The 25,718-nt window shown below is 36.4% G+C and overlaps 1 protein-coding gene across 1 annotated transcript in view; it reads left to right on the forward strand.

Annotated features, from left to right (window-relative positions):
- Nucleotides 1–25,718, forward strand: part of NEK10 (NIMA related kinase 10) — a 126,442-nt gene that overhangs the window by 84,137 nt on the left and 16,587 nt on the right. Inside the window, exons 27-33 of the mRNA XM_083376121.1 lie at nucleotides 4,466–4,679; nucleotides 7,918–8,095; nucleotides 8,176–8,262; nucleotides 11,161–11,206; nucleotides 12,605–12,642; nucleotides 12,754–12,894; nucleotides 16,821–16,921. Coding sequence (XP_083232247.1) covers nucleotides 4,466–4,679; nucleotides 7,918–8,095; nucleotides 8,176–8,262; nucleotides 11,161–11,206; nucleotides 12,605–12,642; nucleotides 12,754–12,894; nucleotides 16,821–16,921 — 805 coding nt within the window. The remainder of the gene's footprint in view (nucleotides 1–4,465; nucleotides 4,680–7,917; nucleotides 8,096–8,175; nucleotides 8,263–11,160; nucleotides 11,207–12,604; nucleotides 12,643–12,753; nucleotides 12,895–16,820; nucleotides 16,922–25,718) is intronic.

Raw genomic sequence — 25,718 nt, forward strand, 5'->3', positions numbered from 1 at the left:
TGTTTTCTTCTATTTCTTTGCACTGTTCATTTAAGAAGGCATTCTTATCTCTTCTAGCTATTCTCTGGAATTTTGCATTCTATTGGGCATATCTTTCTTTTTCTCCCTTGCCTTTCGCTTCCCTCCTTTCCTCAGCTATTTGCAAAGCTTCCTCAGATAGCCATTTTGCTTTCTTGCATTTCTTTTTCTTTGGGATGGTTTTAGTTGCTACCTCTTGTACAATGTTGCGAACCTCTGTCCATAGTTCTTCAGGCACTCTGTCTATCAGATCTAATTCCTTAAATCTATTTGTCACCTCTACTGTATATTCAACAGGGATATGATTTAATTCATACCTGAGTGGCCTAGTGCTTTTCCCTACTTTCTTCAGTTTAAGCCTAAACTTTGCAATGAGAAGCTCATGGTCCGAGCCACAGTCAGCTCCTGGTCTTGTTTTTACTGACTGTATAGAGGTCCTCCATCTTTGGCTGCAGAGCATATAGTCAATCTGATTTCTGTGTTGACCGTCTGGTGATGTCCATGTGTAGAGCCGTCTCTTGGGTTGTTGGAAAAGAGTGTTTGCTATGACCATCATATTCTCTTGACAAAATTCTATCAGCCTGTGCCCTGCTTCATTTTGTACTCCAAGGCCAAACTTGCCTGTTATTCCGGTTATCTTTTGGCTTCCCACTTTAGCATTCCAGTCCCCCATGATGATAAGGACATCATTTTTTGGTGTTAGTTCTATAAGGTGCTGTATGGCTTCATAGAACTGGTCAATTTCATCCTCTTCAGCACTGTTGGTTGTGGCATAGACTTGGACTACTCCTGTGATATTGAATGGTTTGCCTTGGATTCGAACTGAGATCATTCTGTCATTTTGAGGATTGTATCCCAGTATTGCTTTTCCTACGCTTTTATTGACTATGAGGGCTACTCCATTTCTTCTGAGGGATTCTTGCCCACAGTAGTATACCGGATGGTCATCTGAATTAAATTCACCCATTCCTGTCCATTTTATTTTGCTGATACCTAAGATGTCGATTTTCAGTCTTGTCATCTCTTGTTTGACCACGTCCAGCTTTCCTTGATTCATGGATCTTACATTTCAGGTTCCTATGGAGAAAAAATCTTTACAGCATCGGACTTTCCTTTCACTACCAGACACATCCACAGCTGAGCGTCCTTTCGGCTTTGGCCCAGTCGCTTCATTCTTCCTGGCGCTACTAATACTAGCCCTCTGCTCTTCCCCTGTAGCATATTGGATGCCTTCCGACCTGAGGGGCTCATCTTCCAGCGTCATATCATTTTGCCTTTTGGTACTGTCCATAGGGTTTTCATGACAAAGATACTGGAGTGGGTTGCCATTTCCTCCTCCAGTGGATCACATTTTGTCAGAATTCTCTGCTATGACCTTTCCGTCTTGGGTGGCCCTGCACGGCATAGCTCATAGCTTCATTGAATTACGCAAGCCCCTTCACCACAACAAGGCAGTAATCCATGAAGGAGTTTCAAAAAGTATTTTGGGTAATTTGCCTTGTGTCACTTTAATTCCTTTCATAGAGGTTCTATATTTTTGTGGACAAACAATTTCATTCCAGTCCCACTAAACAGTTTTTATATCCTTTAATATTTCCACAGATTCCTTCAAAAATATATCTTTGTTGTCATTTGGGGTATATATTCCTAACATCATAATCCTGGTTTCATTCAAATTAGTTTCCATCCCTTAGGTAGCTACCATAATCATCAGTCAGTATCAATTTTGGTTGTAGTTGTGATACAAGACAACTCAAGTTTCCTTAGTTTTTCCTCCTGAGCTAAATTCTTCTCCCAATATTTATACATTTAATATTTTTTTTTTCTTATATATATTTTTTCCTTTAAACAAATTACTACTTGTTTTAACTTTTTCAAATAATGAGATAGGTTTTTAGAATATTTTATCCCACTTTTTACCATATACAACTGTGGAAACATACTTCATCCTCCTATTTTTCCAACAACAAACCTCTGATATGAGTTGGGCTGAGAGAGAGTGACTTGTCTAAAGCCAGCTTTCACGACTAAGGCTAGGACTCCCAATCTCTGGGTTTCTAGGTCAACATCTTAACTATTGCTACTCTTTTTGCAGAGCCATTACATGTTATGCAATTAAATCCATATTTATGCTGTAAAAGTTGAAAAGTCTATACCTGTAGCACTCAGCATATTAGTTTCTCTTTCAGTGTCTTGCTGCATTTGCTGCATAGCTCCTTTCTTTTTACCCACTTGCATCGCCTCCAATTCTTTTTTTAACCTGTCAAGGAAGTCTCTCACTTTTCAGACTGAATTAAGTTGAAAGCTTTGCTGCTTAAAGATTAAAATCAGCCCTTCTAGTTTATCCCCACTGTAATGTATTGGCCTTTTGTGTATGTTCTAAGTGTTTGCTCTTGCATTCAATTGCTAAGTGCTATGTGCTTGCTAATTGCTTGCATTCAATTGCTAAGTGCTATGTTCATGTGTATGTTGTAACGGTTGCTAGCAGGCCCAGACTCATTGTCTCCAGCCAGTTAAGTAGGTCTTTGGGTGGGAAACCTATGCTTCAAACCTATTGGTCTCCGCCTATCGGCCAACCATGTAAATAGCTGTGCAGCAGCTCCCTGTTCTGACCTTCAATAAAGCCTGTTGCTGTTTTGAACCTTCTGTCTCACTCAATGCCTGCAAAGAACTGGCTTCACAACACCCACAATAAATGTGTGCGAGCACAGGAAGGTTAGCGAAAGAGGAAATGGGGTTTGCACTAGCAAAGGAGGGGAGGGCAGTGTGGTGCATCCAAACAAAGAAAGACTGATGTTGGGAGAAACTTACTTGAACATCTTGCAACTTTCTATACTGACTTGCTTGTGGGGACACATGAGGGAAGGTCACAAAAAAGGTCACATGACTGCAGAACACTTCAACCAATGCAAGCTGGTTGTCAAGCACTTAAATTTGTTCATGTAACAATAGGGATGCTGTAGTTGTTGGAAATTTGAGCACTAATTGCCCATTTGTTCAGTGCCACTACAACTTTGAACAGTCACTGAATGAATGGTCATAACCCAAGGACTAACTGTATGCATAACTTGTGTGAAAAATAGAGATCATATTATTTTAATGAGCCCTTCCTCAAGCCTATGGTATATAATTATGAGTTATAATAAAAGACACTTGCAATTGGCTGATTCTATTTGTTGGATTAAGAATGAAGAGAATTAAATTTTGGTTGAACCTCAAAATTGTGAATGAGTGTAAGTCAGTTACAGTCTAATCTAACTCAACCTACCTCAAATAAGGGAAGAGAGTTCATTTTTTCTTAAGTGTTTTGTCAACCATTTGAAAGTCTGTATTTACAAGACATATGCCATAAATATAAAGAGATAATATGAAAGAAGATGAAACCATTATTTTTATTAGTATATAAAATAGGATATTAGCCAGTAGAAAGATTTATGAGAGGTAATTAGAAAAGAAGCCCAACAATAATTTTGATTTCTTTCATAATGTGTGACTCTAAATGAAAATTATGAATTTTGAGTTGTAGCTAAAACAGAAATCTATACAACATAAACAACAGGCAATATCATTAAGGTTAGCACATGGGGAATAAAAGAAAAGGTATCTTTATTGTGAGCAAAAATAAAAATAAAATAGAAAAATTGCTTCCCTACTGAAGGAAAGATAAAGTGCCACTCAATCTACTTTCCCAACTACTAAATTGAAGAAATAGTATAAGAATATATCCGTAGTATAGGAATTCTTATGAATACTGGTGTTGTCCTACCATCCTTTAATTTTTAAATAACTAGTACAAATTTAATGAATGGTACAATGAAATTTATTTAGAGTGGAATAAGATATAAATTGATTACTTTTCATCTTAGGTGATCTCATAGTGGTTGAAAAGTGGATGAGCTTATTCTTTTATCAGCATCAAAGTAATGATGCATTTCTAGATTATGCTTATGCATACAAACCTCAACTTAGTTTTCAACTTCAAATCTTTAACCTTTTGTGAGCCACGGTCTTTGAAAACTTCTTTGCCTTTTGTTATAACATTTTTTGACTATGTTTCACATACCATTCTGAGAACAATATATAGACCCAAACATGACCTAGCTCCTGACTGTGTTCACATTGTTTTAGTAGCCATATAATAATGTTTTTTCTGCCTAGATGTTATATTGCTAAAATGTTTTTCTTTATCCACTTGAGCAAGAGCGAGCAAAGTATAGTTGTGTAGATATTCTTAAATTCATATCAGTCCTAGTGTGCATGAGTAGGAAGGGATTATGAAATTTGTATTGCAGCAATATCTTAGGGCTACATTAGAACTTCTGAGATAAAACAAAATTAATATGTTTCAGTTAAATTCTTCATATAATATAGTTTTACAAGCTTCTACTTAGGCACAGTAAATAACTGTAAGTTAAAGTGTCCATCACCAACTATTTTCCCCCCACAGATGTTTGACCCCTGATGCAGAGACCCGTCCTGATATAGTAGAGATCAGTTCAATGATTTCAGATGTTGTGATGAAGTATTTAGATGGATTATCAAATTCCCAGCTTGTCTTGGAAAAAAAATTGGAACGTGAAAGAAGGCGTACTCAGAGATATTTCATGGAGGCCAATAGGAATGCAATAAAATGTCACCATCAACTTGCTGTGTTATCTCAGGTAAGATAAATATATAATTATTTTGTTACGAAGACTACATTACATCCTCCCTTATTTGTTCCAAGTTGTCAATGAGCATATATAGTACAGCACCACATTACCAAGCAAATAGCTATATACTTACAGTAGTGTGAATAGTTGGTTGCTGAAACTAGAAAAGAAAAATAGTATTTGTAACATCATCCAAATGCTATGTTGTCTTTACATTTGAAAAGAATTGAGATGGTAGCATATACATTTTTAATGCTCCCAACTTGCATTCCTGAAAATATTGGATATAATATTGTAAGGCTAAAATTTTGAAAATTCAACAAAATAAGGGAACATAATTAGTAAATTAAAAGCAAATCACTGCCTCATGAAAACAAAAGAGAGACAAAAATAGCCTAGTAATGAAAGTAATTTTATGCCTCAAGATTATTGGCTTTTAATTTATAAATTCAGTTTGGTCACAGGTATACTTCAACAAAACAACTTGAAATTATCCTTTAAATCAGAAAAAAATGACTTCAAATCTATTGTACAACATACCTGGAAAAAACAGATGTTAGAATTTCAACCTTAATTTCACATTAAATAAAGCTCCTATATGATATTCAGCAGTTATTGAATTTTTGTAATTATTGCGTAGTTTTTCTACAATAAATCTCCTTATCACATCTTGTGCTGTGATAGTTATTTGTGCCAGTTTCTTTTCTATTTGAGAGAATCTTAACAATAATTCCAATTATTCATTTACTGCTACTTTATAGGAGTTTGAGATTCTAAATCCAGATCATAGCGAACAGTCCCCTTAGTATAATGTTAACTATCGAAGAGATCGTTAACATCATTCCAATATTGGAATTAAATAACCAAACATTAGAGCTGGCTGTCATAACAAATAAGCCAGTTCTAATAACTGTCAGTCTTGGAAGAGCATTCTATAACTATGATACTTCAGTTGCTAGGATTCCTTTTTGAATGTAGGATGGACCTTTGGGAGATGCAAGGCTTTCTTCACTGACTGTTGTGATTTACAATTAATCCTTTGACTTGCAGAGCTGTAAAATGAGCAGTCCCTCTTTTGGAAGGAAACAAGTGCTTTAAAGACTCTCCAGAAAAAAAGAGGGATGGGCCAGGTACAGTTTTGGAGTAGCATGCTCCACAGTGTGTGCATCAATACTTAGAAATACCCAGTTCTAATGCTGGGAAAGGTAGAAGGATAGCAAACAAGGGACTGACTAGCAACAAAGGCAGATGAATTCAGTTACAATACAACAGGTATACCATTGGAAAACTTGAAAGAACAGGTTAGGGATAGATTGATCATTGTGATGTGGTTTCTAGGAAGTGTAAACGACAGAATAATGTTTGGTAAGAGAGTCCCTGAGACATATATGTATGATTTTATAGACAATAAACAGCATGTTAATTGGGCTTGGAAGCCAGTGAATTGATTCAAAATAAGTTTTATTCTTCAAGAATATCTACCCTGATTAATAATCTGGCTGCTAGATATTGCAACTACTGAATCATCTTCAAGTTAACTCCAGATAATGCACATTGCAGTTTTTTAAATAGGAAATGGCCACGTGTCAGCCCTTCCAAGTTAACTAGACAGGAAACATGATTAGATGAAATAATTCTATTTTATTGTAAGGCTACATTAACAGAATATTGTAAGTCTAAAGGTACAAACTTCCCGCTGCCATTTTTAACTGCTTGATCATTGATGGGGCACTCTTTGTCCAATATCCTAAGAAGCATCTCTTCCCCTCATCCCCTGAGGTAATGCACACATTTCATTACATCAGGCATGAGTCACAAAGACTTCATTTATTTATTTTATTTTATTTTATTTATTTTAATTCCATTTATATCCCGCCCTTCTCCGAAGACTCAGGGCGGCTTACAAGCTTAGCAGTAGCCTTCATTCTATGTATATGCCTGCTTATTAGGGCTTTCACACACACACACACCCAAGCGGCATTATTACAAAGTCAGCTTATTGCCCCCAACAATCTGGGGTCCTCATTTTACCTACCTCGGAAGGATGGAAGGCTGAGTCAACCTTGAGCCTGGTGGGACGCGAACATGCACTAATTGCAGGCAGCTGGTGTTACTTAAGGAGGCATTAGCCCACTGCTCCACCAAGGCTCTTATGGTCAAGGTATGACTATAATTGATGTTTCAATAAAATTGGGCCAAGGCCTGTTTGGCAACCTGGCAAAAGTCCAGGATGAGCTCCAAATCACAGACTAGTTTTTTCAAGAGAAGTACAATCATATCAGGAGCAACTACTGGTCTAGAAAACTATGGTATTTAATGAGCAATAGCAACTCTGTTTTGATGAGGTTTAGACTGAGATTGTTTCACCCATGGGCTCTTAACAACCTCCAGCCACTGGTTCCATAGCATCTTCAGCCCTGTGTGGGGTGGAGATGTACAGCTGATTGTCATCAACATACTGATGATAGTTCACTCCAAAGCAATGAATGACCTCTTCTAATGATTTCCTATAGATACTAATACAATGGAACAAGCACTGTAATATCCCACATTGGAGCAGCCAAACTATAATAGGTTTCAGCTCCAAGTGAAATGGATTTAGAAAAGCCGCTTCCTTTAGGACTGAATGGAATTCAATCAGTATCATTTTCTCAACTTTTTTTTTAAAGAGAAGATTGGAGAATACTGTAGATAAAAATTATCAAATAAATGATGGTTTCTTCAGGAGATAGGATATCACCACCTCTTTCAAGGCAGGTAGCATCACAACTATAATAAAAAAAACTAGTCATCACCTCCTGAACATATGATGTAAGTCATATAGTATTTCCAACACTGCTTGAAATGTGTTTAAAAATGAAAAATAGAAACTGTACATCCTACTCCAAAGAGTGGAAGGAAGGCCATTGCCATTGCCACAAACAAGTAGGACAAAGAGAGGCAAAATTTGAACCTTGATTTACTATAAACTGGCCTTGAGTTTGACATAGAGCTGACCCATTTCTTTCATAATGGTTTGATAGTTTTTATATAATAATCCTTATTACAATTTGTTTCTTTGAAAATTTATTCATGAGAGTGTCTTTCCCAGCTGGTAGAAAGAAGCTTGATTACCATAATTTTTAACAACTGAAATATCTAAGGAATATTTGTGAAATTTGGATGCCATTTAGTGTGAATTTCATAGTCTTGTGCTGTCAGACCAAATTATTTATATTCTTAAAGAATTGTTTGTATTATTTTGCAGGAACATTATGAAAAGTCAAGTCTCAGTAGCAGTAGTAGTGGAACTGCTAGTTTAAAAAGTGAATTTTCTGAAAATACTGACATTCTATCTGAAAACTTCCATCAGTTTTCTGGAAAAGATGAAGAGAAAGATGAGACCCTGTCAGATGATAACTGTGTTTTAGAAAACACAGAAAAAGGTAAGGTTAAACAAGAAATGTTTAGTATTCCTGATCAGAATTGCAGAGAAGGGTTAATTTCTGCTTTTGTTTCTACAAAGATGTCTTCTCAGAATTAGATGAAGAATTGGATATCTCAGATCAATCTAGCAGTTCTAGTTCAAGTCCCCTTAAAGAGTCAGCATTTGGTAAGTTCCTTTAAGAATATTTTTGAATTGTTGATATTGTTAATTGGAAGCTATTAGTAATGACAAAAACTTCACTATATTATCTGAATAGGTAATAAGATCGCACACATGGATCATAAATGAAAACATAATAATGATCCTGCAGTTTCAGAATAAATTTGGAAAGACAAATGAGACAATCGCAAGCCAAAAACAAAAGAACTTGATTTAAAAATTAGGGATTTAGCTAAATAATCATCCATAATCAAATTAATGGGGTGTAAAAAGCTTCAAATTTAACTAATGCACATTTGATAGCATGGTCTTCTATCTGCTTTAGGTGAAGCTGGGAGATGTTATATGTCGCAAAGCTTTCCTCATGGGCTGTCTTCAGAGAAGTTTTTGCACATGCTTGTAAGCATGTTAAATTATAAATAAACTGATCTACAATGTGAAATATGAAAGCAATATTTACATATTTCCAGTCTTTTTAAAAATGGCATAAATAAACTGAATAAGTATTAAATTTAAAGAATTTTTATGTTTGAAAAAGCATGATCTGTATTGTAAAAAGGAAAGATGAACATTAAGATAAGTGACTCAATCAATCAGAATAGAGCTGGAAGGGACCTTGGAGGTCTTCTAGTCCAACCCATGGTCAAGCAGAAGACCTGTACCATTTCAGATAGGTGGCTGTCCAGTCTTTTCTTAAAAATCTCCAGTGATGAAGCACCTACAATTTCTGAAGGCAAAAGCTATTCCACTGGTTAATCGTCTTGACTCTGAGGAAGTTTTTCCTTAATTCCAGGTTGCTTCTCTCCTTGATTAGTTTCAATCCATTGTTTCTTGTCTGGCCTTCAGGTGCTTTGGAGAATAAGTTGACCCCCTTTTCTTTGTGGCAGCCCCTCAATTACTAGAATACTGTATCATGTCATCCCTAGTCCTTCTTTTCTCTAGACTGACCATACTCAATTCTTTCAATCATTCTTCATGTTTTTTGTCTCCAGGCCTTTAATCATCTGAATTGCATCACACATTCTCCGTAACAAAGATACATTTGATATGTATCTTTACTGTTATGATATACAGTATGTTTATCCTTGATGTATGTTATATTTTTCAAAAATGAATAATTGTATGAAATAAATTCTTATAGATGAAATTAATATCAAAGAACCCTTACATTTGATCCCTGACTTAATCATAAGAAGATTGGAAGCTTTATGACTTCAGCTATTCATGATTACTCATTATATCTAAATCTTATCTTTTTTCTATATAATTATATACTTTTTGGAATATTAATTCTTGTAGGGGATTTGTAAAATTTGAGCTTTTAATCTTAATTTCTTTTGAGAAGATTCAAATAACATTATAAATAGGGATATGCCCTGTGAAAAACTTTTCAATCTGACTGCTCTTCAACCAAACCTCCTTATTAATAGATGTCTAGATTTTCAGATTTTTCCAGTTAAAATACAACAGATATTTATTATTCATGTTACATGCTAATTCTGGAAATGATAAGAAAAAGGAAAACATAAATCCCTAAAGCATATACAGATAGTCCTTGACTTACAACCATTTGTTTAGCAACAATTACAGCGGCACTGAAGAAAAGTGACTTATATATGGTCCTCACACTTATAATTGTGGCAGCAGCCTCACAGTCATGTGATCCAAATTAGTGTGCTTGGCAACCAGTATGTATTTACAATAGTAGCAGTGTCCTGGGATCATACAATTACTATTTGGAATCTTCCTAGCACATTTCCAACAACTAAAGTCAATGGGGGAAGTCAGATTTTCTTAATGGCCACATAATTCACTTAACAACTGCAGTGTTTTGTTTCATAACTATCATAAAAAGTTTGAAATATCAGGCATGACTCATTTAACATTCATCACTTGTTTAATGATGGAAATTCCAGTGCCAATTATGGTCATAAATCGAGGACTACCTTTACTGCTTAAGGCTTCATTTTTAGCAGAAAAATAATATACCGTGTATGGCAGGAAGGGACCCTACACATGCCAAATCTTTTAGCCTGTAATTTCCCTCACCGCATATTTCTCTTGACTATATTTTGGGTGAGTGAAGTACTTTATTCTTTCGTAAGCTAATTCCTAATAACAAGGCTGAGAGAAAGATTGGAATGGAGAGTATGTGAATGTTTTTTTTCTTTTTCCTTCTGTATGAAAGTAGATTTGTCTACTTTAAGCTCTGACCCAGAAAACATTTATAGTAGACAAGAAAATAGTATGCTCTCTTATTCCACAGTATATACAGTAAAAATGCAGTAACAAGAAATTAGATACAATTATTGCATCTGATAGATTTAAAGGTAAAGGTTTACCCTGTCCAAACATGCCCGACTCTAGAGGGGGGTGCTTATCTCCGTTTCCTAGCCAAGGGAGCTGATTTTGTCCAAAAATGCTTCTGTAGTCATATGGCTGGCATGACTGTATGCCGTGGCACATGAAAAGCTATTACATTCCTATAGAAGTGGTACCTATTTATCTACTCGCATTTGCATGCTTTCAAACTTCTAGGTTGGCAGAAGCTGGGGCAAGAATAGGAGCCACCCTGTCACACATTACTTGGGTCTTGAATTGCCAACCTTCCATTTGACAAGCTCAGTGTCTTAACCACTAGGCCACCACGACCCCTCTAACAAATTATATGGCTGGCAAGTAGAATATTCCTATGCTTCATCAAATGTGATTAAAATGTGGTATTTACATTCTGTTTCCATCTTGACACTTTTTGTATTTAAAGTTGTCTTTTATTTTATTGTCTTTTATTTTATTTTATATATTTTTAAAAATTACTATGGTAGGGTACAAATGTTAGAAGCAAAGTATTTTATAAATTTAAAATGTTTGCATACTCATATACATTTATTACTTTTCTTACAGGTATAAAACACAGCTTAAGTGCTTATGAAAGACAGCCTCAGGCAAGGCAAGTTTGAAATCTTATTTTACAAATGTAAATTGTTTGCCTCTTCTATTTTGAATTCATCTTGAATCTGGAGTACAGCAGTATTGAATTTTTCAAAGAATATAATTTTCAAAATAACTGAAACATTAGCAATTTAGCAACATATAAAATCATGTAGCAATAATACATATAAAGTATAAAATGATGCTCATATGTTTAAAAAAATCCTTCACAAAACAAATCCCAGTCAGATTTATTTTTATTGTTTCAGTGTAATAAATGTCTTAAAATAATAGAAGCAGAAATGGTTATTACAAAATTTTATTATGGTAATTGTGATACATATTTTTATCCATTGTGAAAAGACTTGTCATGTTCTTCTTCAAGGTCCATTCAGAATAGAAATATACACCATTTTATTGTCCAAGGGCTACCCGCATTATGCTGGAAAACACTTTCTCCAAAGAACTTAAGTGCTCCTAGGAGACAACTAAATCTGATCTTATATAATTTGCATTTAAACTAAACTAAAAGTATAGTTAAAATGATAACTCCACAATTGTGTATTTAAAGCTGTTCTCTTTGTATCAGAATTTTTTTAAAATAAACATTATTGCCACATCTAAAAGTTTAGGGACTACATGTGGTGGTGCTAACTAAAATGTTAAATAGCATGAACATGCATTTTTGGTGTCAGCATTTTACAGAGAACTACATAGGTTTAGTACAGAAAAGTTAATACAACTTTTGAAGCAAGTACCTTTTTTAGATTTGCTCAGAAACAGGAAAAAGGAAGGGCTGCTTTAAGGAATAGCAGAGAAGTTCTATGCTTAGGATTGCACAAAAACTAGAACAGTTTTTTCAGACAATCTTTAAAGATGTGTAAAAAAGGTAAAGGTAAAGGTTTCCCCGCACATGTGTGCTAGTCGTTTCCAACTCTAGGGGCCGGTGCTCATCTCCGTTTCAAAGCCGAAGAGCCAGCATTTGTCCAAGGACGTCTCCGTGGTCATGTGGCTGGCATGACTAGATGCCAAAGGTGCATGGAACGCTGTTACCTTCCCACTGTAGTGGTCCCTATTTTTCTACTTGCATTTTTACGTGCTTTCGAACTGCTAGGGTTGGCAGAAGCTGGGATGAGTAACAGGCGCTCACTCTGTTACGCGGCACTCGGGATTCGACCCTCCAAACTGCTGACCTTCTGATTGACAAGCTCAGCATCCTAACCCACTGACTACATGATAAGAAAGATGGATAATGTATGTGGGATCCTTTGTAAACTTTTGTTAAAATTGGAGTCGTTGTACATAAGACCCCCAGGTGATTTTCTTTCCATGCATTGTTACATTTTATATGCTAAATTTCTCAGACAATTATTATTTGAAAGATTGTTCTTGCTTAATGCCCTTTCTATTTTTGCAGAGATTACACTGGAATTCCAGGATTCAGACCAAGACCCGGTAATTTTACTTCTGCCGCTATTTTTGAAAGGATTTCCATCTTGAATTTCTTCTAAACTTATTTTTAAAATGTGTTAGTTTCACATGCAGTTTTTTCTTTTATTTCTTCAGCTTTGCTGCCCCTTGATCTGCTTCTGAAAGCACCTTCGTTCATGTTCAGGGCTCACGTTAAGAAAATAGAGGATTCGTTAGTGACAGGGTGGAAATCTCATAGCCTTCCTGCTGTGATTCTGCGCAATCTGAAAGACCATGGTAGTACTTAAAAGTATCACTTCCCCATTAAGCGAGTTATGAATAGAACATAGGTTTACAAAAAAGTTATAAAAAGTGACATATGTATTGAAGAAAAAGTCTTGCATAAATAAGAATACATAGAAATCTCTAACTTCTCAGACACTTGGAATCTTACAGTATAGAAAAAGATGGGACAAAGAATGGTTTCCAAGTTTAACTGGAGCAGTCCAATTAAAAATGGAATGAAGATACTAGGTGGACAAAGGAAAAATTGAGACAGGAACAGTAAATAATTGTTCAATATCCCCTACCCATCCCTATCTTTTGGCTGCCCTGTAACCCTATCTTACAGCAAATACCCCCAGAACGTGCAATTATGAGGCTTTTTACCATGCTGCAGCTCAGGGGCTGCTTGGTGCACTATGGCTCTGAGGCTGCAGAAAGCCTCTGAGCTGCATCAAGAAGCCTCAGCTTTCCCTGGAAGCCCCAGTTGTCATAACAATGCAGCGCAAAGCCACAGCACCGCAGGAAGCTCACAGCATCCCAATTTCCCAAGAAACCAATTTCCTCAGCACAATCCACAACTGCCATAGCCCAGCTGTAGTCACCCTCGCCATGCTGCATTCTGAGGCTCCAGCAATCCTACTGTACATCCCATTATTCCAGCTGACTTTTGTCATCTTCTTGCTCCCACTGTTGATAAGGCATGCTTGTCCAGACCTTTTACAAAACAGCTTCTGGTCATATGATGCCATCTTTCCCAGGTTTCGCAAGGAAACCACTGTGCATGTTTTGGGGGGAAAAAAGCCTTGTGTGGGCAGCAGCTGCCCCACAAAGGGCTAGGATGGGCATACTGAGCCAGCCGTGGAAGCAAGAAGATGGTGTACATTAGGTAAGATGGCAGTGGTCAAAGATTACAGATCTGCAGATGGCAGATTACGGCACTTCATGCATATTACAAATTTCCCAAGTACACAGAACATTATTGTTTTTTCCACAAGAAAGAAAATGCTTTATACCAGTGGTGGCAAACCTTTTAGAGACCAAGTGCCCAAACTGCAACCCAAAACCCACCGCACGCCGCACGCCATAGTAGGCCGTTTACCGGCTGATTTGCAGGCCGCCGCAAGATGCCACCAGCTACCGCCGGCCATTGTATGTCTTCTGCTGGCCCGAACGCACCAACATAAGCCGCATGCCGCATCATCGGCCGCTTTACAGGCTGCCGTGGGATGCCGCTGGCCGCTGCCGGCCGTTGTAAGTCACCGGCCTGCCTGACCGAGCCGTCCCGTTCGGCTATTTAATGTCCGGGAGCTTTGCCACCCTGCCGCCTCGCCGCCCCCTCTAGCACCGCCCCGTCGTCATCTCCAGCGCTCATATGGGCTCCACTGAAGCCTCGGAGGGTCCTGTCACCCATGCGGGCTAGAGAGCAACAGCCCCATGCAGGACCCCATGCCAAACTCGCTCCCCTCGATCTCCACGATCAGCTGCGAGTGGCCATCTTTTCTGGAGGCATGGTTTTATATCTAACTCTAATGAAAGAAAATACTAATAAATAGCATTTATTAATAAAATAATAAATATTAATAAAATAAATACAAATGAAAGTAGCTGTAGGTCTACATAGTATTTGTTTCTTAGCTTGTTCTATCTCAGGGCTTTTCAACCTTTTCATCCATTGTACCACTTTTAGGATATGGCAACATCCGAATACCCCCAGTCGCCTAGCAAGGTGTCAAAAACTTGATGACCAAAAGAAAAAAAAAAAGGAAAAAAGTGATGAAGTACAGGTAGTCCTTGACTTACAACAGTTCGCTTAGTGACTGTACGAAGTTACAATGGCACTGAAAAAAGTGCCACAGCCGAGCAAGACACCTGCCTGCCCGCCCGGTGGCACTCTTCCTCCTGTCCGACGTTTTCATTGTTGTGAACATTTCTGTTGAGGATTGGCAGCAGGGGTGGGGCAGGGGTGCTGGTGTCTGGTTTTTACTCCCCCCCATCCTCTAGGTGGTTGCAGCAGGTTTTGGTCACTTCAGATGACCCTGGGACACTGTGACCATCATAAATATGAATCAGTTGCCAAGCATCTGAATGTAAATCATAAGACCCTGGAGATGCTGCAACATTCCAGCTGATCGGCACTTCTTTAGGGCTCAGCAGAAGCACCAGGATCAGCGCCGAGCTCCAGCTGGAGCCTGATGCTGATCCTAGTGCTTCCGCTGAGCCCTGACAGCCCTGCAGCTCCAGCCATCTCTTGCTCACCGGTTCTGCTACCGGTTCAGCTCATTCCCCTCCCCTGCTACCACTTTTCTAGGATAGTCATGTACCACCTGCTAGGTGCCAATGTACCACAGGTGGTACCCGTACCACTGGTTGAAAAGCCCTGTTCTATCTTATAAGGCTGACAGATCCTCATGTATTTACATCTTGAGGGCAGTATTTTTTTCCTTCCCCAATCATTCACATCAGCAGGTCACTATATTTGTGCTTATATGTCCAATAATTCAATTAAAGGTAGATTATATGTATGGAGGCTTTTAATGTAAATCTGAAAAGAGATGAGAAACCACTGCTGGTTGGCTCCCTTGAGTGTATGTACCATCCTTGTGTATGATCTTGTGAAAAATCTCTTGTATCTTTCTAGACCAGGTGACTTCAGAGCAAGAAGTAAGATTAGGTACCTGCATCATGATAATAATACATAATAAAATATTGAAAGCAACATCTATTTTAACAGTAAATTCTGTACTCAGAGATGTCTGTAAATTGTTAATTTTCAAATATTTTGACACTGTAATATATATATATATATATATATATGACAGTATGGCCACTTATCTTGCAGCCCTGATTCTGCACCACTAATATAAGATTAAAACTGAATACAACCAACGATAATAATAATAGAAAGTGTATGAAAAGTTAGGCTTAATAGATTATCATATTCATTATATTAAGTGTTTAGATTGATGGCCATTTTCTTGTTTGATGCATGACATTTGAACATTTACTAAGTTTGGTAATATTTTCTCTGGGGAAAAAAGAGAATCAATAGAACATACTGTGATTGTCTATGGGGCCTGACTTTGAATATACCTTGAATAAAGGGGCAGACTAGGACAAAAATCATAAATATGCATATATATTGCAGGCCCAATAATGGCGATTTTGTTATATTACAAACACAACAATACAGGAAGATTGTTTTTATTTTTTATTTTAATTCCATTTATATCCCGCCCTTCTCCGAAGACTCAGGGCGGCTTACAAGCTTAGCAGATAAACTAGTCTTGTAACGATGCTGTTATGCAGACACTGCAGATATTGCCCCATTTTTTACATATATTTATCGTTTAAGTTGAGAAAGTATGCAGGAGTTGCTATTTTAATTGTCTTATAAAAAGAAAAATATTTTACCATCTTGTACCATATGTTCATATTCTGTGATACTGAGTCAGAAAGGAAATGAAAATTTAAATTTGCTTAGTTCTTGATAATATTATGAATAAAGTTGAACTATTTTTATAGATTTTTATGTCTGGTTGTAGAATACACCTAAAATAATCTTATTCAGGTTTTGAAAGCTGAAAATGAGTTTTATCTTTTCCTACTAGAGAAGGTTGAAAAGCACATAACTTACGATTTGACAGCCTTTGTATACCCTACATCTAATTTTATTGAACTTTTAAAAAAACGTTATTTTGCTTTTGCTCCATAAATATTTCAACAGAACTAAAGCATGGAAAATGTTTTATATTTAAAATTCAATAACTCTCTATTAATAGTGTTGTTACAAGAAGAAAGATACTAGATTACAATTTGCAAATTCCAAATGTCCTTCTGTTCTTTTCCCCCACTTTTCTGGCTTCTGCATCTGTCTTTGAGAAAAATACTGAAAGCAGCAAATTTATTTTCATTGCTGACTGTAACATTATCTTTTGCAGCATCAGCTGGGATTGCTGTGTCGCAACGGAAGGTACGTCAGATCAGTGATCCTATTCAACAGATTCTAATTCAGCTGCACAAAATTATTTACATCACTCAGGTATTTTTACTGTTATTATTTTAATACAGACCAATTGTGTTGCTTAATAGGTATAACAATGGTTTCTCTGCCCCCAGCTAATATATATATTGTTTAATCTTGGGGGTAAAATTTGATTCTGCAAATGGGATGTGAGGTCCAGGACTATTACTTTGAGAATCCGGGGGAAACAGTGAGAATAGATATCAGGCTTCCAGAAGTATAGCAATATAGATGGCTGGGGGTTATTCCTTGTTCTTGCCCACTGTTTTCTTTTCAAGTCGTAATTTTTTATGTTGATCTCTTCTTCCAGCTTCTGATACATGCACATAGGTACATCAATCTATTTCTTAACCATACTTAGATTCTCATTTAGACTTAAAGGAAGGGTTGCAAGTACTGTTGGTCATTTTCCATCTGTGAGTTAGGCTGACAGGCTTCTTCGACTGATAAAATTTTTAATCTTTCATAATCTGATTCTTAGCAGGGCAATCTGTATTAAATAGCTCAGTATTGCAGTATTTCTTCCTCTACATTTTTAACAAGTTTCCCTATGCTTGCCAAATTCCACTTGGAAGACTTTCATCCATTCTCCAGTTAACAAGTCTTCAGGAGTGCAAATACTGCTCAATCCAATTCAGATTTAACAGCCTGCATTTCCCTTTGTTAAAATAAGAGCTCTTCAAATTTCGGAGCTGCCTATCTCGATTTTTCTGGTAATTTATGATATATCTAGTGGAAGCCCAGTAAACCTCATCCCCTCCCCTCTCCTTAGGAATACTTTCAGTAGGAGAATACTTTCTATATAGAGTCCTGGTGGCACAATGGTTAGAATGCAGTATTGCAGACTAAATTTTCCCACAGCCTGGAGTTCGATCATGACAAGGCTGAAGGTTGACTTAGCTTTTTATCCTTCTAAGGTCAGTAAAATAAGGACCCAGATTGTTGGGGGCAATATTCTGACATTGTAAACTGCTGAGAGAGTGCTTGCTGCAAAGCACTATGGAGCAGTATATAAGTCTAGGTGCTATTGCTATTGTTATATGCAGGGCTTTTTTTCTCATAGAACGCTCAGAACGGAGTTCCGGCACCTTTTTTGGATGGAACCTTGTAGGTTAGGCAAGTCAGGTTGTATGACATGTGTGAGTTCCGGAACCTTTTTCTTTTACAAAAAAAGCACTGGTTATATGGGAAAATAAACTGTGTTCTATTTCTAGCTTCTCCTGATCATCATACTTGCCTTTGGGGTTTTATATAGATATATGAACAGTCAGCAGGAAGCCAGGCTGTAGCAATAACCCTGAAGGATTCTTTGAATAGTTAGAAATGTAAGCAACTGTGCACAGCTTTCAATAGTTGATGATTCCTGAAAGCTGCTGGATTTTTCCATCCTTATCAAGTCATTTGGAATACCTAGATATGCAGAAACCATTATAATTTTTAGGAGTGTCTACCTAATTTAGTATTTGTAAGTGCTAAAGTGAAATATGAATATTCTTTCTCAAAGGTTACTATAATTTCCTTTAATCAATAGGAGTGGCAAAATAAACTCTCTTTCTTCCCTATACATGCAGTCTAAATTTGTTCTGAAAGATTAAAGAAACTTAAAGTTTATATAAGTGGATATCAGGGGAATCAGAAGAGTTCAGCAGTCTGTATCAAGAGCCTTGTAAAACAGATCTCATAATTTCACTGGATCCTCCTATTGTCCCATCCATCCTGCTCTTCAAAGCTTTGCAAACTATGCTACATTTTTATTTGACATGTATTCCTTTATATTCCCATACATTCTCTTTTACATTCCAATTACTTTTAGGAAAAAATATATTTCTAATCTCACAGTTTGTGTTTCTTTATATCTAATCTATTTTTCTCCATAATAACTGTGTAGGCCAGTTTTTCTTATTTATTTTTCTTACCTCCACACTTCTTGTTTATTCAAGAAGCTCACTTATTTTTGATTGACTACTTTGGCACATGGTATTTCTATGTATGAATGCTACTTTTTATTTTCTGAGTTACAAGGGCTTTTCATGAAAAGACTAGTTTTCTCCACATGAATAGATGAATGCACTACAAATTTATAAATTCTGGGATCATGGAAATTACAACCTAACATATCTAAGCCTATATAAATAATTTCTTTCTTATTTGATAGCTCTTTTTTCAAATTGATAGGCTGTCAGTCCACTGACTTTATTATTGAAAAGGATGATTCTGTAATGTGTGTGTGTGTGATGTATATGTATATATGTATTAATTACAAAAATAAAATATTAACAGTACATAAAATATGATGAATGACAAAGCTAGAGAAAACAATAATGACATAGGAAAGCTACACATCTGGTTAAAAACACTAATCTGTATCTTTGCATCAAAATGGGAACATTTCTCAATTTCAAACCAAAGTATAAATAAATAATTAGTTATTTAAAAAGCATATTTTCTAGATTTTTACCATGCAATTTCACCCTTAAAAATGTATATATTAAACAAAGCCTGGCTAGGGGGCAGCACCTAGCCAGTCTTAGCTATATTGAAAAGTTAAACAAAATTAGATCTACTTAGTAAGTTGAATGGGAGATACCAGGAAATCCCAGGGCTGAAGATTAGATTATTTTAAAGACAGGAAGTCTATATAGTATTCCCCCCCCCCAAAAAAAAAACACCTTAAAAAAGACAGTGGCAAACTACTTGATACTGTTGCCAAGAAAATTGTATTGGCATATCCACAATGACATAAGGAATTGAACTTGTTTCAAAGGAGACTCTGCATTAGATAAATATATTTTACAAAAATTTACAAACTAAAATGAGTATGTCTTGAAGAAATCATGTATACAGCTTTCTTACATACCTTTCTTAATTCTCCAGAATCTTAGAAATCTAAAAAAGAGAAATCAGAAAAAAATTGAAATTGTTATATACATTCATTGTTGGTATTTTCTGCCAGGTCTCTTCAATATAATCCTTTTTATTTTGGCATACCTCTGTTACCCTACTTAACTGCACTTCTGAATTAACTTTGAAGATAAATCTCATTTAGCGCAGTGAGCATTAAGTAAAAATGGGCTAAATTGTATTCAATTTACTCCAAAATTAAGTAGTACATCTATATTTATTGGCACTCTATATTTATGCCTCCCATCTTTATTTTTTATTTGCCACTTATTAACTTCATCTTTGACATTTTGTGATGACCTTACTCAGTATTCTTGTACTTTCTTTTGTTAATGACATATTCATTGTTCAGGCATCTTATCACTTGTTGCAAGATTTCTTTCTTTCCCTGTTTCTACCTAAACCTGTTTGCTATTTTAGCAAATTTTATCAGCCTCCCTCTTTTGAATGGATGAAATGTGGTTTGTTATTTAATAATATTCTGTGTTTTTTTAAACAAAAACAAAATTCTTATATGTAAAAAGAATAAAAAAGAGAAAAATATATAAATAATTAAAAGCTTCATTTGCAAAATCAGACATAATGCTATACATTGACTCATAACATTATTAAAATTTAAGTTTACTTAACAATAGGAAACTCTATCTGCATAAACATTTCTGTATCCATTCCTGAAAGCTATTCTGCCTCTAAAATATCTGGTATGCTTTGCCACATGCTTCTTCTAAAAGATTGCTACACCTGTCATCAAAAGTAACCACCCAACAGTTAATTATTGGCTGGAAGTCTGCCCAGTAAAGGAAGATATTTTATACAACTAAATTAGGCAACTCCTCTATTGCATGGATCATGTGTCAATTGGGGTCACTTGCCTGATAGTATGGAGAATGCTTGCAGCAACCTGAAATGGCCAATAGGGGCTCCCCCTACTCCTGCAGTTCACCTGACTATTCCAGCATTAGAACAGTTGGGAGAGTGTATCAGATTCCACAAATATTAAAACTGCTCAGATTGCTACTAACTTAAGAGAAAAATCAAAATAAGCAAGGATTACTGAAGGTTATCTTATTCATGGGGGTAAAGCAAAATGAAGAGATTGATAGGACAAATTTATATCTTGTTATGTGAAGATATAGAAGAAGGAGAAGGAGAAGAAGGAGAATTCAGTACCTTCCAAAGTAATGGGAATTAACACTCTTTAACCAATGGTGGGATTCAAATATGTGAACAGCCGGTTCTCTGTGTAGATGCCGCTTCCAAAAGTCCATTCTAGGACCAGGCAACAAAAAATTAGCTACCGGTTCTGCCGGAGTAGTGCAAACCAACTGAATCCCACCACTGCCTTTAACTAAAAAAAAGTTAAATATATCAATTCCATTTGGCAAAACTTGCTATTCATTAAGCCATAAAAACAGGTGGTGGTACAGTGGTTAGAATGCAGTATTCCAGGCTAACATTGCTCACATTGTCAAGAGTTCAATTCCTTCGATCCTCATCGGACTTCCATCCTTCTTAGGTCGATAAAATGAAGACCCATATTGTTGGGGGCAATATGCTGACTCTGTAAACAGCTTAGAGAGGGCTGTAAGACACTATGAAGTGGTATATAAGTATAAGTGCTATTGCTAAGTGCTATTGTTATTTGTTGGCATAAATTTGAATCTGAGAAATGAAAATCTTATTCTTTGATTAGTGAAATTTCATGAGTGAAAAATAAAAGGATTTCTTCAAATAAACCATTGAAGCAGTGTATTAAATTTCTGAAAATATGTACAGAAATTCTTATATAATCCTTATTTTTAAAATATTATTTTCCCCCAGCACTCAAATGAGGCCTATTTTTCCAGTCATTGCTATTTCCAACAATAGAATTAGATTTAACCATCTAGTATGCAGAATTGTAGCCTTTTCCTACAATCTCTGTGCTGTTGCTATAATGAAGATTGTGTGTTCTTCATTATCCTGATTTTTTTCTCATTTAAATAGAAGCAAAAACTGTGCTGAGTGCTCAATTTTGCATTTGGTCTTCAGGCTAATGTCTGATGCAAAGCTCCACTGAAGGATTTTAGACTGAGGGGTAGGAAAAACATCTGCTAACTTTGTAGATGGATATGACTGAACAGGAGTGCATCAATGTAAGTTTCTAGGGAAAAATGCTGGAATTCTTTTGCAGTTTTGGATTCTACATTTAAATGAAGGGAAAGCAATTCGTCTTTTTTTATTCCCAGTATAGGCAGATTTCTTTAGAGAGTTCTGAAATAAACACACCTATTGATCGCTATTTATTGCATATGTGGTTTCAGTGAAATTGATTGAAATAAGGTTTTTGCACTTCTTAGTTGGTTTTAATATGATAACATGGAATTAGAAAAGATTGTTGACCAATTGCCAGAGTCTTCAAATATTTCCTCATATCCTTTTCTATAGACTTTCTGATAAGCATAGAAAGCTAAGCTGGAGTGCATAAGGGAAGAGTTCTCATTGTCATTTCTGGACTTCTAACATCCTTTCTCCATTCTGTCTCCATGGCAACAGGTTTCATTCAGACCTTGAGAGAAATCATGTAAGCTTTTTAAAAAACAATTATGTAAACCTCTTTCCTTATTTCCACTCATCTAAATCTTGAAAACAGAGCAGGAATTAAAATCCAGTCACTGAGACAACTTTATTCAATTTCATTCAGAGGGAACCAATCTCCTGAGTCCTTTATTTACTCTGAAATGTCCCTATATAAAACGGAAACTCTTTTTGCCACTACATTATGCTTTTGTATGTATGTATATATGTTCAGTATTTGATAAATAACCTTGAGCAATTGTTAAAGGAAGCAGCTTGTAACCCAAAGCAAAATACAGCAACAAGAATCTCTCCATAAATTACATATAATTAAATCCTCTTATCCTTACTATATCCTTACTCTATGAGCTCTCGGGCCCAGGCTGAGGAGAAAATTATTTTAATTGGGGTTTTTAATAATACAGGGTTGATTTAATATTTTTTAAATTGGTTTTTAACTTTTGTATGCTTGATTTTTAACTCCCTGTAAACCGCCCTGAGTCCTCAGGGAAAGGGCGGTATATAAATGCAATAAAATAAATAAAATAAATATGAAACTAGTTATCATAACTATGAAGCAGTTATTTCCTGTATTATGTAATCTTGAATTAAGCACTGGCATTGAAAGCAAACACACCAGCACTAAATTTTAGCAAAAATAAAGCTTCAGTTTTCAACTTTGAAATCAAGTTTGGCCTCAAACAGTAATTTTTGTATTGAAGGTGCTTCAAGTCTTAGATCCCTAAGACATAAACACAACAAAAGAGAATACACATAGCTCAGAGTTGAACAGTGAAGCCCTTGATGTTTTCTGAGCTTGGCTGTTTGCATGTAGATGTTTCATTACTTGATTAGGTAACTTGATACTACCTAGTAAGGTAATGAAACATCTGCAAGCAACCAATGAAACTCAGAGAGCACCAAGGACTCCACATTATAAACCCATCTAAAAGTTCTTTTTCTGCACGAGACAAACATGTCTCAAATCTGTTTACTGGGGAATTGTTGCTCTCTCTGTGTAGGCATAATAGAAAAGGGGAATGGACTCTTTTTAAAAATATGCATTGAAACACAAAATCACTTGTATAAATACCTTATTTTTCACATTTCTAAACCACCCATCTCCTCAAAGAGGGACTCTGGGAAGTATACAGTAAAACACTGAAATATAAAACAGTATATAAAAATTTAAATGTTAAAGTTAAAACCTTAAATTTAAACTTTTTAAAGATTATAAACTTATTTATGTGCCAAACATTTCAGGAAGATCTGAAAAACATCCATTTTAATTGGAAGGATGCAGGGACTGTGGCTACGGACTGAAAATTGTGGGCTATGCTTGTAGCCCAATGTGCTCAGGTGATGATAAAGAGGCAAGAACAATTAACTCTGGTAAAAAATTATTGACAAAGGCAAAAGGAGGTCTTTCATGGTATTAACCAACCCCATGACTGCGTGCTCATTTGGACTTTCCATGCAAGACTCTTCCTTCTGGGACCTGTCTTAAAGGGAGGAGGTGAAGTAGTGCAAGACTATGCCATCCCCACAGGGCTCGTAAGTCAGCCCAAAATGATACCATGGTTGATGGTATTGAAAGCCACTGAGAGGTGAAGAAGAGCAAGGATGGATGCACCACTTCCATCCTGCTACTGCCAGAGATCATAAATGTGATCAAAGCAGTTTGTGATCAAAGCATATCTTGGCCTGAAACCTAACTGAAAAGCATATCTTGGCCTGAAACCTAACTGAAAAGGGTCCAGATCATCCATTTCCTCCAGCATCCTCTGGAGTTTCCAATTCTCATACAATGTTTTTTTAAAAAAATGATGAAGCTATAGCTAAGTTAAGGAGGTTTCTCTAATGGTTTAAGATGACTATGACAAAATATGAATGTACACCATTTTGTGTCTCATAATATAAACAAATAAAGGGTTTCTATTTCCAGAAGCTATAGCATGTATGCAGATCATGGAGGGGAAAAACAACTATTACAAATTGAGTTTTAAAGAACCTTAAAAACACTGCAATTAATATGCTCATTAGTAACCTGTCTTTCTTCTATGATGAGATTCAAACATCATACTGGATGTTTTATAGCCTTGTGTTCAAGCAATAAAAATTATGAAGAATTTTACTTCATAAAATAACACTTTTAAAAATGTGTGTGTTTATATTATATTCTAGAATTTTTGTCACCCTTATTCGGGGCTAGCTATAATGTAGAAAAAACAAAATCCAAAAAACTGCCTAATTGGGGACCAGGCAATCCAGAACCCAAACAGTTTGAGAATAGTTCAGACACAGGGAACTAGGTAATTCAGAACAACATTGTTGCCTTCAGAAATCTAAATGATCACTAACCAGCAGCAAAGAAATCTTTGCTGCCATCTAATGATTGTTCAGATTTTGCAGCTCAAGTCTATTAGTGTTAGCCCTAGCTTCCTTGATTTTAGGGCAATCATTTATGTGGGGATATCTATTTCAATTTAAAGGAACATGGACTGGCCTTTTCCTTCTTTTAATTTCACATAATAGAGTCCATTATTACCATGTTTCCCCGAAAGTAAGCCCTACCCTGAAAATAAGCCCTAGCTTGATTTTGGGTGTGTGGGGGGCTAATATAAGCCCTGCCCCAAAAATAAGCCCTAGGTTTGGGGCAAGGCACACCCTTAAAAGTCAAACTAGGGCAGGGGTAGGGGTGTGGATCTATTCCACATACCCCATACCCAGTTACCTGGCAGCCAGGCCTCTCCTTGCCTGTATACTTCTGTGGCATCTTCTGCAACCAGGCCTGCATTTCTCAGTCACAGGGCTTTCTGGAAGGCCTGGGCAGTCAAGAACCAAGCTGTGGACTCAATCCATAGCTCTATTCTTCAAGACCTATACAGCCAAGGACCGAGCTATGGTTTGAATCCATTGCTTGGTACGTGGCTGCAGAGGTGTTCTGGTGACTGCAAAATGCAGACCAGAATGCAGCTGCAGAATGAAACTGCTCCTTCGGCCCCAGAAGAAGTGGACCAGCTAGGTGGGGCTGTTGGTTCCGGAGGTGAGTAAGACATCCCCTGAAAATAAGACCTGATGCCTCTTTTGTAGAAATAAAAAAGGCCCTGACTTGTTTCGGGGGAAACTTAGTATTCTAGAGAAGGAAGCTATCTTGGCATTAAATATTAAATTAACTTCAATTAATCTGTTGAAGAGCTACTTTAAAAATACGTTGATATACATGTAGTCCTCACAAATGCCTCGTTCAGCAACTATTTAGAGTTACAATAGTGATGTTCCTCACCATTACTGTTAGTACATATTATTCCGTGTTTGACCTGATGATTTTTTTTCTTCTTTACAAAGCAGAGAGATT

This window comes from Vipera ursinii (genome assembly GCF_947247035.1).
Source record: "Vipera ursinii genome assembly, chromosome: Z".
Classification (NCBI taxonomy): domain Eukaryota; kingdom Metazoa; phylum Chordata; class Lepidosauria; order Squamata; family Viperidae; genus Vipera; species Vipera ursinii.